The sequence below is a fragment of the Mizuhopecten yessoensis genome, unplaced genomic scaffold (genome assembly GCF_002113885.1).
Source record: "Mizuhopecten yessoensis strain PY_sf001 unplaced genomic scaffold, ASM211388v2 scaffold10289, whole genome shotgun sequence".
NCBI classification, from domain to species: Eukaryota; Metazoa; Mollusca; class Bivalvia; order Pectinida; family Pectinidae; genus Mizuhopecten; species Mizuhopecten yessoensis.
Genome location: NW_018408472.1, coordinates 102164 through 116856, shown reverse-complemented (window position 1 = coordinate 116856; position 14693 = coordinate 102164). Strand labels below are relative to the sequence as shown.

Here is a 14693-nt window from a genome sequence, read left to right as displayed (position 1 = left end):
GAGGAAGAATTATAGAGAACTGACCTCAAAAACTGCTTACATGTAAGTCTAACTTATTGTCAGTAATCACTTGGTGTGTCATCATATACACAACTGTCGAGCTAACCATGGAAATATTCGATAATTATGAAGTGTTTACAGTATCCAACATTAAACGTTCTTGATAACACACCACAAAAAGCTCCCTCGGGTACAGAATAAGCGTCAGGCTTACTTCCAAAAGACAATTATTTAGATATCTCATCGCAAAAGTTGACGTCACACAAATTAAATTGTTCACCATTTCAGTGCTATATATGGTTTAAATTATGTATGAGTAAAGTTTTGTTTTGTTTTTGCCATCTTTTCATTCATAACAATAAAGTGTCTATATAATGTTTTAATTCAGAAATAATTATTTGTACCAGATGTAATGAATTATATTGGAGAAATAATTATTGTGTAAAAAGTGAATTATTTATCAGAACAGACAGTGGTGCCCTTTACCGGTATCAATGTTATTGTATGTATAAAAGACCGTCTTATAGCGGCATCAATTTGGTCTGGATTTGAGAGTTGGTTGTATGTTTAACTTGCTTCTGTACGCTGTGAAAGAAGCAATAAATACAAGAAGACCATCTCAGTTCCTCTTCAAGTTGACTATACCGTGTCGTACATACACTCCGATGCAAAACCGTGTTTCAAGTGTACCTGTAATTGGAAATAATGACAAACTTCGTGTTCTCATTTGGATTCATTTATTCGACTAAAATGTTTTTAACTTAAATGGACTCTTAATCGTTTTTGTAAAAACGATATTTGAAATAATCTGTAAAATCACTAAGTGCATAACAACGGCTACCGGTAATACCAAGTTAATATTAGAGTTGTATCCCATTGAATGAAAACAGGACAAATAACGTTACCAGTTGGTTCTCTACGCATTATACACCAGTATACATAGAGATGTTAATGACAATACTACATGCAGATGACGGCAATTGTGACAATCACGTATTGAACGAAAAAACATACATCACAGGGCGTTCATTACATCCTTGGTAGTATATGTTTGTGACTCCCAAATATAAAATTTCACTCTTGGGTTTGAAACGACAAGTATATTTGCAAAGTGTTTTGACCCATCAAATTTCAGGGAAAAGGTGATTTGACTTCTGAAATTGTTAAATGCCAATGGTGAGCTAAATGCCCTGCATTTTGCAAAGGAATATGTATCCATGCACATCGATATTAATATATAAGCGTGTTGAACCGTAGGACGTATATCATCAACCGATAGTTAAGGAATTTGTTTCAAACAGAAACCGTATTCTAATTGAACAAGAATAAAATTTAAAAACAATGACTTGTACCAGACAACCGGATTTGATCAAATGCACTACAAATGCATTTGTATATTGAATATAAAGCAAGAATAAACGATGCATTGATTAATTTCGGATGTATAATAACTGCGTTCAGTTGTATCCCATCAAAATAAAAAGTAAAAAAAACATCATAGGAGATCATAGGCTTGTTTGAAATGACAAAGGATGTATACAATATAGCTTTAGACATACGATAGAATTATCAAGTAAATTTCCAATTCACTGATAAATCTTATCACAACTGGTGGCTACATTCAAGCTATAATGATAATTGTGTAAACTTGGTCATGATTCAATAAAATTTAGCAGCAAATACAATGTGAACATGAGCTTACGAAATAAATGGAAAAAACAGTATGTCTTTAAATGATCACTTTTTATAAGACGTATTCGCGACGCACGAGTTCACGAGAGGTCGACTCCCACATATGAATAAGCATAAATAATGTCACAGACGTAAAATAGACGTGCACTAGTTTTCAAATGACGGTGAACATTAAAAATCGGTCAAACTTGTTGACATGTAAGCCACACAGAATAAAAGGGATGTCTGTGGTGGTTGTGGATTAATATTACTGACATGGCGACTTACGTCACTGATCTGATATGTTAGCAGTGTAATTCATACAAAAGCATTACAATTATGTAAGTCCACGCATGTATAAAAACTGTCAAATCACAACACTGATATATATCACGACCATCAGTTGGATGAGAGTTCAAAAAAGAAAATTATCAACGAAACACCGCAGTTTTCATTTGCGGAAAATATTTCGGGTTCGAAGTAACGAAATAGTTTACAAAATGGCCCATAAGCCACTGCAATCACTCTCAAAAAATCGACAACTTACAATCAACCCTGCTAATAAAGATAACTATCATTTCGTGAGCATTTATATTTATGAACACAAGTTTCCAAAATAATTAGCTAGACTATTGATTCGCAACTTACTTGGCGTGTATATCTATTACTTTACAAAAATAATTGTGTGACACTTGAATTTGCGAAAAATAAATACTCCTTGAAAATTTATATGCTATATCCGTGGTAATGATAATTGTAACCGTGAATTGTTAAAGACAGTAACTCCGTACTACTGCACTTATGATGGTGCTACACAGTAATAATCTGTGAATACAGCTGGGTTATTATAAATTTCAATTGGTGACGTATTCTTTTTCTCACATACCCGTATATAACATATCTATACATATGCATCTCAATATATGATGTTTTCTTTTCGATGCATTATGAGAGCCTCAACATATGCGAGATACAATTGTATTGTTCACATCAGTTTATTCATTTAATATTTCAATCTGTAGATATGCTCTCACATGTCTTGTGTACTTTGCTACTTGTCATGCAAAGTTTTTAAATGCATGCATCAATATTTCCGCATGATACGTACACTCTGGTAAATCTCCTATCTTGGTAACTAATAAAGGGAAGTAAATCTTCAGTGTCTGTAATGGCCGATAAGAAATAATATGTGTAACAGCCGGATATCGAGACATTACTTTTCTTTGAAATGTATTTGTCAGTCAATCAAATACATCATATAATTCGATCGCTGTTAGAACAAATTAGATTAGAATCGTTTTAGAGACAGATAAAGGCAAAAATTTTCACAAAAGGTATTCTATCATTTCCAACCAGCAGACCAAAAATACAAATAAATATTAATTTTAAAATGATAATAATAATAAACATTTGGCTTCATGTGTCTGTTTGTAATGAAACTTAATACTACCAAGTACATGTATATACTTAACAAGTGGTAAGAGCTTTATTCAATTTATAATTCCATTTTCTGAAGAGGACGCCACTCAATACTTGATACTGACTAAAGTACATGACTTTTGGTTATCTGATTACTATAGTTAAAAGACACATCTCGGTATAATTAAATCCATTCCAACTATGAAAAAACTCTGAAATTTTTACAGATCATTTTTGGACATAAATATGATACACATTTGGTTTTGATTGGGTTGTAAAATAAAAAAAAATGTCATTTGAATATCTGAAGTTATTATGTCATCAAAATCCTTGTCAGCATGCAAGTGAAAGGAACCTCTTAAGTTGGGATGCTCCGACAATGTACATAGAGAGTGGGGACGCCATTTACAAGGCAGATGGTTTTCTGTTTGGAAAAGTATTTGCATACACTGTATGCTAATATCAGAATCCAATTGAAATTTATCTTCAGCGATTTGTGACTTTCTAAAACATATCATACGTAGCATAATTTGTTTTTGATGATCACAAAAGACCTGAACTTGACATAAATACCATAAGCAAAAGAATATATTGAAAGTTTAATGACAGAATTAAAACAAAATAGTTTTCAACATAGGCTTGGCTACATGTTCAGTGAATGACGTTAAGCTCATCATGGAGTCGAACTTTCCCTGTTCAAATTATTGATTCGATTCATGTGAATAACTAAACCGTACCTTACAGTTCTATGTGTCTGAATTGACTACAATTATCAAATAGTACCCGATGTAGTAATTGGTGTTTATATAATAGCTCATTAGTTCAAATTACTGAACTTCTGCATATATACAATGGCCCTTGTTACCAATACAACAACCAGGCACGAACTGTAAGTTTGTTGGCCACTTATTCGAAAACCAAAAGTACTCGTGAAAAGCTGTAGGACCGTTCTCATATCGATACAAAGTTCAGCATTCAAGCTTACCTTACGGACACCTACTGTGTATGCTACATAAATATTTCAGAAATGCTGTGTAGAATTGATCGTGAGTAAGCTTGACTGTTTAACATAATGCGAAGAATACTTGTGGTATATAAAACAATCGGCACACTCATGGCAGTGCGTACATATATTAAAAACAATTCTACTACGTCTGTGATGTAACGACGGTTTTCATTGGTTAAACAATTACACATCCTTTCGCTATTTATTCGCTGTCTGTATATTTCCGCCAATATATATACAGTGAATACATGTGCCGTTTTATAAAAATGTATTTTTATATAAAATCATGACAAATTTATCGTAACTTAAAACCGGTGAAGAAAAAGTAATTTCTGTAACTTTGATGCTTAAAATATAAAAATAGAGGTAAGCATAAACAGATAATTAAATATAAATATGATATAAAACATGTTGTATTTCATAAATGAGTACGAAATTCAAAAATCCTAAAAACTATTTTTGAGTTATCCCCCTTACTGATTGAGCTAGAACCAGCCAATATATTCAAAATAACTTAAATGTAAGCACCCCTTTCATACTATACTTTTACGTGTTGGTTTTTATGGAACTCCTTCAAAATGGAGATTAAAGTCAGAAAAATGACAGTATATATACCCTTTATCAATTAAATAAAATCACTTTCTTGTCACAAGATGCAATTAAAAAACATGTTAACTACATTCTATACACACACAAAAAAGAAGCCAAAAATGTTTTATGGTCCACCAAAATAAGGAAAACATATATCGTACGTAAGGGATACAAAGTGTAACGGAAAACAGGGGTACTTTATTACTTTGCTTTCTACATACATGTATAGGTTCAAAAGCAATGAACTAATGGTACAACACAGGGAAAAAACTTACCGTACCAAGGGTAACAAGACAAATGGATATTTTCATTTTACATTCTAGATATCTGAAAAGCATTTTAACATATACTGTATCTTTTCAGCATTTAACAGATATATGTAGAGAATCACAAGGGTTTCAATATTTTGTTAATTGCACTCAAATTATCGGCACATTGTTTTTGTTAACATAAACAAAAGGTATGACGATTTGACCATCTTCTCCAATTTCGTAAAATTTACAACAATGTGCTTCCAAGAATATATTCACATCTGACATCCATTCAGGATGTTTTGTTGTTCCCGGTCAATGTCTCACCACAGAGATGTCAGTTTCATTGTCAAATGGTCATTTTTTATCTTACATCATCCATAGCCAGGTCAATTTCATTGTCATCGACCGCCACATGGAGTTTTATCTCGTCCACATCAAGTGCATCAATCACAGATTTTTTAAGCATCATGCCTTCAATTAATTCAGTAAGAAGTCCAGAGCGTTCGTCTGCTTGAATGTTTTTCACTTGTTCACATGTCATACATATGTTACAGATAACAAGGGTATCCTCGCTACAATACACTGACAAAACAAGCGTTCCCCGCTCCTGTTCAAAATATTTCACAATCTGCGATTTTACTCCAACATCTTTATCAACAATGTCATTGAACTTTTCGACGTGTTGGTCGAACGTAGGACCCCGGCTTTTCCACATGACACAAAATTCAACTGGCTCCTCGTCTCCAGATAAAATTGAATCACTACCAGGACTTGGCATGTTTTTGACACCTGTTCCATGTTTTTTCGTCGTGCTGGTGCAAGAAATGACTGGGGGAGTGTTTTCTTTATTTTCTGACCTTGAGCTTTGACTTTGCGTAACAGACTCACCTTTCCGACCACGTTGGTTGACACCCTGTTTACTTTTCTCCTTGCGTTTAGTGCGGTCCTTCCCCGTTTGTTTGGATTTGGAATGTAAAACTGAGGTTGACGTGTCTTTAACACGATATTGCACTTTGCTGGATTTAGACGTTGATCTATCCTTTCCATTGAAATTCTTTTGCATAGAAACTTCAGTTCTTTTTGGGGAGTATGTGTTTGAACTTCCACCTTTCACAATTTGTTGACCTTTTGGAGGAGAGCTGATATCACTCATACATGAACTACTGTCCCTATTTTTTGTGTTCCTGGGACGTGGTTGAACATTTCTGGGACTTTCGTTTCTCTGTCGCTCTTTAGAAGGCCCTGGGTAATTTTGTTTGTATTTTTTCGCCTTCTTTCTACGTGGAATGCAAAGACACCAACAGAATCCAGCGGATTTTGCCCCATCATCATCATCATCCTCCTCCTCACCAGCTGTATCATACCCAAACCCATCCCTGTCATACGAATACTCGTGAATTCGCCACATCTTTGACCTTGAACCATCACCAATCCCGTCAATCATGGTCATATTTTCGTAAGACTTGTGCATGCGGCGAGGCGTAAGAAGCACATTGAGGTCACTAAGGGTTGTACCCCCATGAGGTTTGACCTCTTTTTCTGGTGTGTCGCCATGTTTCTCCTCCAATTGGTCACCTTCTTCCCACTTTGGGAACAAACCCTTGATTGAGTCAACTAGAATCTTTATGGTCACTTGACCTGCAAAATATCAATATGTTAATATATAAGCAACAGAATAGAACCAGCAAAGGAATATATATATATTTTGAAAGTGATCAGAATAATCATTATATATCTTATAGGCGCATGTCTTTAACTTACTGGACTCCATATAGTGAATAGGATCTTTTTAATAAATTTATGTGAAAATGGTCTTTTGATACGTTTATGGAAATGTTTCATTACCTTTTATAAACCACAAATCACTATAAAGAAATACCCTGCTTTTATTTCATTTTGTAAATTTCATTCTGCTTTTAAGAAATCCCTTTGAAGTTTAATCCAATGAGCATTTTTATTATCGTATTTTCTCACCTTTATACCGCTCCTTCCCCAGATAACCTGTAAAAACAAACACAAACATATAAAACACCAATATATTTCTGAAGTAAACTTTAATTCTTATTGGTAGAAATATATGATATTTCTGTTAATTTCTCAAACGCAACATATCTCCTGTGAATGCCTTTGAAAGTGGTGTTTTTGCCATTTAGTTTTTTTCTGGTTTTATTCCTCACAATACTAAACCAAACCTGATGTTCACAGCAGTGCCACCTAACACAGAAAATATGGATGTGTTCAATGACTGGTGAGCTGATGACGTTATCAATGATATCACTAACTATACCAACATGTCTCTCTTTTGGTATATCTACTGTTAATTTGTTATGGCCCTGCACAGTGTTATCAATACCAATAATTATTTGCTACTAAAACGTCATGGCAATCAGACCTAGTTATGACATAAGCACAGCACTCAAAATTCTCCTTAAAAGAAATTATCCAAATATCAAGGTACCATATATCAGGTTGTCCCAATATCTAGGTACCACTAATTAATTCAGTTGTCCCTCTGTCATAGTACTGCTAATTAATCCAGTTGTCCCACTATATAACTTCCACTAATCTGGTTATCCAATTAACTATCCAGCTACCACTTATCAAGTTGTCAAACTATCAACAGTTTCTACTAATCTGGTTGTCCCGATATCCAGTCACCACTAATCTAGTTATGAGGGACAACCTGCCATTAATCTGATTATCTCAATTTCCACTTACTAATATGGTTGTTCTGCTAACAAGATACCACTAATCTGGTTATCAAAATATCAAGCCACCACTAATCTGGTTGTCCAACCATCTAGGTGCCATTAATCTAGTTGTCCCACTATCCAGTCATCACTAATCTGGTTGTCCCACTATCCAGCCACCACTTATCTGGTTCTCCTATTATCAATACATCCCTAATCTGGTTGTCCCACTAACCAGCCACCACTAATCTGGTTGTCCCCCTACCCAGTCACCACTAATCTGGTTGTCTCACTATTCAGCCACCACTAATCTGGTTGTCCCACTAACCAGCCACCACTAATCTGGTTGTCCCACTAACCAGTCACCACTAATCTGGTTGTCTCACTATTCAGCCACCACTAATCTGGTTGTCTCACTATTCAGCCACCACTAATCTGGTTGTCTCACTTTTCAGCCACCACTAATCTGGTTGTCTCACTATTCAGCCACCACTAATCTGGTTGTCTCACTATTCAGCCACCACTAATCTGGTTGTCCCACTATATATATCCAGCCACACCTTATCTGGTTCAACTATCAATACACCCCTAATCTGGTTGTCCCACTAACCAGCCACCACTAATCTGGTTCCCCTACTATCCAGTTAAGACTACCGTAAAAACCCAATCTTGTTGCCCTGATACTATCAAGACATTACTAATCCAGGTATCCCAGTTTATGTTATGGAGATTGGTTTGTACTTCTTGATTACAAATGTATACTAGCTATCCAGTGCTTACATTCCAGCTATTACTGCTAACCATAAAGATGACTTGCCTGTCAAGGCTCCATTGTACATATATATACATAAACTGTATAACATACCTCAGTATATATAACATACCTCGGTATATATAACATACCGCATACCTCAGTGTATATATAACTTACCTCGGTATATATAACATACCTTGGCATATATAACATACCTCAGCATATATAACATACCTCGGTATATATAACATACCTTGGTATATATAATATATCTCAATATATATAACATACCTCGGTATATATAACATACCTCAGTATATATGACGTACCACAGTATAACATACCTCAGTATATATGACGTACCTCAGTATAACATACCTCAGTATATATGAGGTACCTCGGTATATATAACATACCTCAGTATATATGACGTACCTCAGTATATAGAACATACCTCAATCTATGACATACCTCGGTATATATAACATACCTCAGTCTATATAACATACCTCAGTCTATATAACATACTTCAGTATATATAACATACCTCAGTATATATAACATACCTCAATATATAAGATGTACCTCAGTATATATAACATACCTCAGTATATATGACATACCTCAGTATATATAACATACCTCAGTATATACGACATACCTCAGTATATATAACATACCTCAGTCTATATAACATACCTCAGTATATATAACATACCTCAATATATAAGATGTACCTCAGTATATATAACATACCTCAGTATATATAACATACCTCAGTATATACGACATACCTCAGTATATATAACATACCTCAGTATATATAATATACCTCAGTATATACGACATACCTCAGTATATAAGACGTACCTCAGTATATATAACATACCTCAGTCTATATTACATACCTCGGTATATATAACATACCTCAGTATATATATAACATACCTCAGTATATATAACAAACCTCAGTATATATATAACATACCTCAGTCTATATTACATACCTCAGTATATATTACATACCTCAGTATATATATAACATACTTCAGTATATATAACATACCTCAGTATATATAACATACCTCAGTATATATATAACATACTTCAGTATATATGACATACCTCAGTATATATAACATACCTCAGTATATATAACATACCTCAGTATATATGACGTACCTCAGTATATATAACATACCTCAGTATATATAACATACTTCAGTATAAAAGACGTACCTCAGCATATATAATATACCTCAATCTATATGACATACCTCAGCATATATAACATACCTCAGTCTATATAACATACCTCAGTCCTCAGTATATATATAACATACCTCAGTCTATATAACATACCTCAGTATATACGACATACCTCAGTCTATATGACGTACCTCAGTCTGTATAACATACTTCAGTATATACGACATACCTCAGTATATATAACATACCTCAGTATATATAACATACCTCAGTATATATAACATACCTCAGTATATATATCATACCTCAGTCTATATATAACATACCTCAGTCTATATATAACATACTTCAGTATATATAACATACCTCAGTCTATATGACATACCTCAGTATATATAACATACCTTACTATATACGACATACCTCAGTATATATAACATACCTCAGTATATATAACATACCTCAGTCTATATGACATATCTCAGTATATATTACATACCTCAGTATATATATAACATACCTCAGTATATATAATATACCTCAATCTATATGACATACCTCAGTATATATAACATACCTCAGTATATATAACATACCTCAGTATATATAACATACCTCAGTATATATATATAACATACCTCAGTATTAAGTAAATATATTATGTTATACCTCAGTATAAATAACGAACCTGATCCATAGGTCGGCTTGATTTTACTGGTCACATCCAAAGAGCTGGCCAGCACCAGTTGACCAGACTGTCTGAGAGCGTTGATAAATAAGGCAATAGCTGAGTCACCATTCCCCTGCAAGTGTTGCAGTAGTGCAGTATTTCTTTGCACCTTGGTTGTCTCCCCTCGAATGCCATCCCGTGTTCCTTCATCTAAGACTCCATGTTGAATTAAATAATCAAAGATGGCTTCAGAGTCGAGAGACTCAACAAGGTCTTGCCTTGTCGGAAGCTGTTCTGTCAGCATGACTGCTGGGGAAGACAGGAGGGCAAGTTGATGAAATGGCAAGCAGATTTGATGGAAGAGCCTGCTAACTCATAGTGCCTATAAAGACAAAATAAAATGCGAACTTATTTAGATTATCGGAAAAAACACTCACTAACCAATTTGGATGATCAATTATAGTTCAACTCACAAAATGAAACCATATTGGTAAAAGGTTGAGATTAATGTTTTGTCAATGTTCAATTCTGTGTTATCATTATTGAACAAATAACAAAAACATATATGTGAAAGAATTAGTCAGGTGGCTTAGGGGCAGTATTTAGTACCTGCAATATCCTGATATTGTATTAATTATATTAATTGAATACACAAATATGTGTATAGATGTACAAGTATCTTGAGTCTTCATCAGTTTATAGAATATCAAAGGACAAAGGAAGATCCAATTTCAAGACAGCATGTACACTTATATATATATATTGAATTCCCGTCTGTTTATTACATTCTGAAGACAATCTTGGCTGTGTATGTGTCTGTAGAAACCATAACCTCCCTGACCGAGATACAGAATAATATTGATACAACAGCAACAAAAATATAACCGACACCTTCAATTCTTGGGTTGCTTTATCCTCTAGTTATTGCAATATACAATGACATTCTAGGATGTATATATAAACATTGCTGTTACCAAGCCTAACACTAAGTACAGTTATATATATAAACATTGCTGTTATCAAGCCTAACACTAAGTACAGTTAAATATATAAACATTGCTGTTACCAAGCCTAACACTAAGTACAGTTATATATAAACATTGCTGTTACATAGCCTAACACTAAGTACAGTTATATATATAAACATTACTGTTACCAAGCCTAACACTAAGTACAGTTATATATAAACATTGCTGTTACCAAGCCTAACACTAAGTACAGTAAGTATAACAGCAAACGTGTAGCCCTGTTTTATTTCCCCATGACCAGGGCTTTAAGACAAATTCAACACTGGGAGAGAAATAATCATGATTCCTTTTGTAAGCAACATGTCGATTTTTAGAAACTTTTTTCTTTCCAAATTTTGCTGGGTTACATATGCATTGTCACGTGTTGGGGGGGGGGGGGGGGGGGGGGGNATTTGTATGTACTTCTGGAAAACAGTGATAATCTGACAGCAGTTATAAAACATTGCACAAAAACTGGTATGCAGTTTCCGACTTCATTATCAAACGAGCGGATACTAAACCAGTAGATATCCCTGTAATGCAGGAGGTGAAATTTCAAATTTCAGCCCAAATTTACCAATCTTACACTGCAATGAAGTTGGCTTACTGTTAATTTACCTTCATACCAAAAGTATATATGCCCCCCTCCTCCCATAACTGTACCACATGATCACCAAATCACAAGACTTTTGTTCCGGACTAATGTATTTTGGACAAGACGTATAATGTTAAGTTTGAAATTAGTTTTAAAAGGTTCAGAGGTTAACATTTGACAAGATGAATGTCTGAACTATTTCCCTTCAGTCAGTCATTTGAACCTTACGAAATCAAAGACTGGGAAAGTCCAGTTAAGGGGTGAATAAGTTGATGTCCCGTTAAACATGAAGGGGTGAATAGGTTGATGTCCCGTTAAACATGAAGGGATGAATAAGTTGATGTCCCATTAAACATGAAGGGATGAATAAGTTGATGTCCCATTAAACATGAAGGGGTGAATAAGTTGATGTCCCGTTAAACATGAAGGGGTGAATAAGTTGATGTCCCGTTAAACATGAAGGGGTGAATAAGTTGATAAGTATTTGACTTTCTTGTATTCAATTCATGCAAATGTACACAACATGTGGAAAGACATATTGGCAATAATCAAAAGGATTTCATTAGCCATTTACAATTATTTTAATCAACCTGTTACGTCACTTCAGAAATCTTGAGATGATACACCTTATATCAAATTATAGTTAATTTGCAGCTACTGAATAATTCATGTAATCAATAGTTTGCTCATGTGCTATCTTTCTTATTTGTTGTAAACAGAATTTTACAAACACACTTTTTTAGTACAGCTTTGTGTTTGCAAGAAATCAATACTAAAATGAGATACAGCTTATTGAATGTCTGTTGAATATTCATTGATTTATACATAAAAACTGATCTCAGAAGAAAGATGGAATACATGCAGTTTAGTTGATGTGTTTAGCCTGAACCTTCAGGAAGTGACTGTTGTTGTTTAATCTATATGTAGAATCATGTTACATAAAGATGTAACTGTCCATCTTCTCCTGGGAATTACATTAATTGTCACAAATACGGTAAATATTTTCCATCACACCAATCTCAGAAATCAATGACTACAAGTGACTTATATTCTCCTAATCTTTATATCGGCAGCAGCTTCTAAATTTAGCACCAGTGAAAACTGCTAAGTGTCTAGAGGAAACTTGTCAAGTTGTGGCAAGATTCTATTACAGATTTGTTATAGGATTCAAACATTGATTAGACCCTACATGTTGATCAATGTGCTGCCGTGGAAATGAGAAAATTATCAGAGTTGTTTAATCAGCCATATTACTAACATTGGTCTGATTGGTGAAATAATGGAATGAAATATTTTCAGCATCAGTTTTAGTGGAGACAATATTGGTTCTGAAAGCAATATATTGCGATATAATAGTTTGTGATTGGTTCCTTATAACATTAGACACGACCAAGGAGCACTTAACGTTCATGAAATACCATTATTAAAGAAGGAATTAAATGAAGTTATGAACGATACTGACCAGTGTCGTGAATTTAAGTAATACTAAAATCTGCTAGTTACAATACAATTGAATGTACCATTCCAGTAGTAAATTGCTTCACCATATTCCACCAAGGTTAATATACAAGGCAAAGGATCCAAAAGGATGCATTGTAGATTGTAATACATGTACCTGTATAGTCAAACAAGAAAGTATCTAGATCTGTGAGGCATAAACTGCCACTTTGTTCCTGTGGTTGGCCTATAAATAGCAAATGACCTTGGCATTGACCTTGGGACCCTGAAATATGAACTCATCTAAGGTATTCTCAAATATGACTTTTGTAATAATTATTTGATGAAAATATGTTAAGAAATGAATCAATACGGTCTTGATGAAGAATTAAGATGGTACATGACATGACAGAAAACCATTATTTCATACCTTTCTATTCTAACCCTCTGCCCTTCCCATTCCCAATATTGCAGTTGAAATATGATATATTTTGTGCACTAATGTTTCACAAACACATTAATCAGTAATAATTTATTCCCATAAAGTCAATACAAAATCACTTACACATGAACAAACTGCAGGTTTATTATCCACTGCGACAGAAACATAAAGTCTACCAGTGAAGTCTCTGATGAAAAGCCATTGATTGGTTCCTGCATGGGATCAGCTGAACATCACAGCCATATGAGACTAAACAGTCTGGAAACGTTGTCATGGCGATAAATACAAGCCCATGATGTAAAACAGCGATAATCTTGACCCAGCATGCATTTCACAATGACATTTGCTTAAGTGTTATCTGATGTATTTCATGTATTAGGTAAACGACGGTCTAAGCTGCACCCAACTGCATATGTACATGTATGTCAGTATACAAGGTCAGAATCATACTTGACATGTCTTCCAATTTTTACAGAAGGCTCAAGGTTTCATTTTTGACTTCTGAACATTAGACATTTTGCTATTTACTGAAATTCATGGCATATAACAACTGTTACTTTGACATTTTATGCAAAATTTTGGCAAATATTGGTCAAACTGAAATTTCCGAATCACATAATTCAAAATCTGAAAATGGTGGCACCATTGGAAGCGGTGATCATGCTGTGTTCAAAAACAGACAATTGTCTAAGAATAACCTGAAGGCAGATTTCATTATGAAGGAAACAGCTCCATCAAACCACATCAAACAGAAAACAGTAATATATATCAACTAGGACTGAGGTTAAAAAATAAGCTGACATGAATAACATTGAACATCTATATATTCTCATTCATTTTTTAATGGAATCCCCTATCATTATCTACAGAGTGATGCAACTGCACTATTGTACAAACCTTGTACAAATGCAAACTTTGTAGCAAATGAAATAGACCTTTCCGAGATCC

At 34.2% G+C, this 14693-nt stretch overlaps 2 protein-coding genes across 5 annotated transcripts in view; one reads left to right on the top strand and one right to left on the bottom strand.

The window, feature by feature from the left end:
* Positions 1-14693, top strand: part of LOC110460013 (multidrug resistance protein 1-like) — a 90366-nt gene that overhangs the window by 28757 nt on the left and 46916 nt on the right. The gene's annotated exons all lie outside the window — the stretch shown is intronic.
* LOC110460014 overlaps positions 721-14693 on the bottom strand; it is a 48913-nt gene continuing 34940 nt past the window's right edge. For all 4 annotated transcript variants that reach the window (XM_021512705.1, XM_021512707.1, XM_021512706.1 and 1 more), the window contains 3 exons: positions 10283-10646; positions 6916-6942; positions 721-6579 (listed from right to left, as the gene is read on the bottom strand). In XM_021512705.1, the coding sequence (XP_021368380.1) occupies positions 5303-6579; positions 6916-6942; positions 10283-10568 (1590 nt within the window). In that variant the 5' untranslated portion in view covers positions 10569-10646 and the 3' untranslated portion in view covers positions 721-5302. The remainder of the gene's footprint in view (positions 6580-6915; positions 6943-10282; positions 10647-14693) is intronic.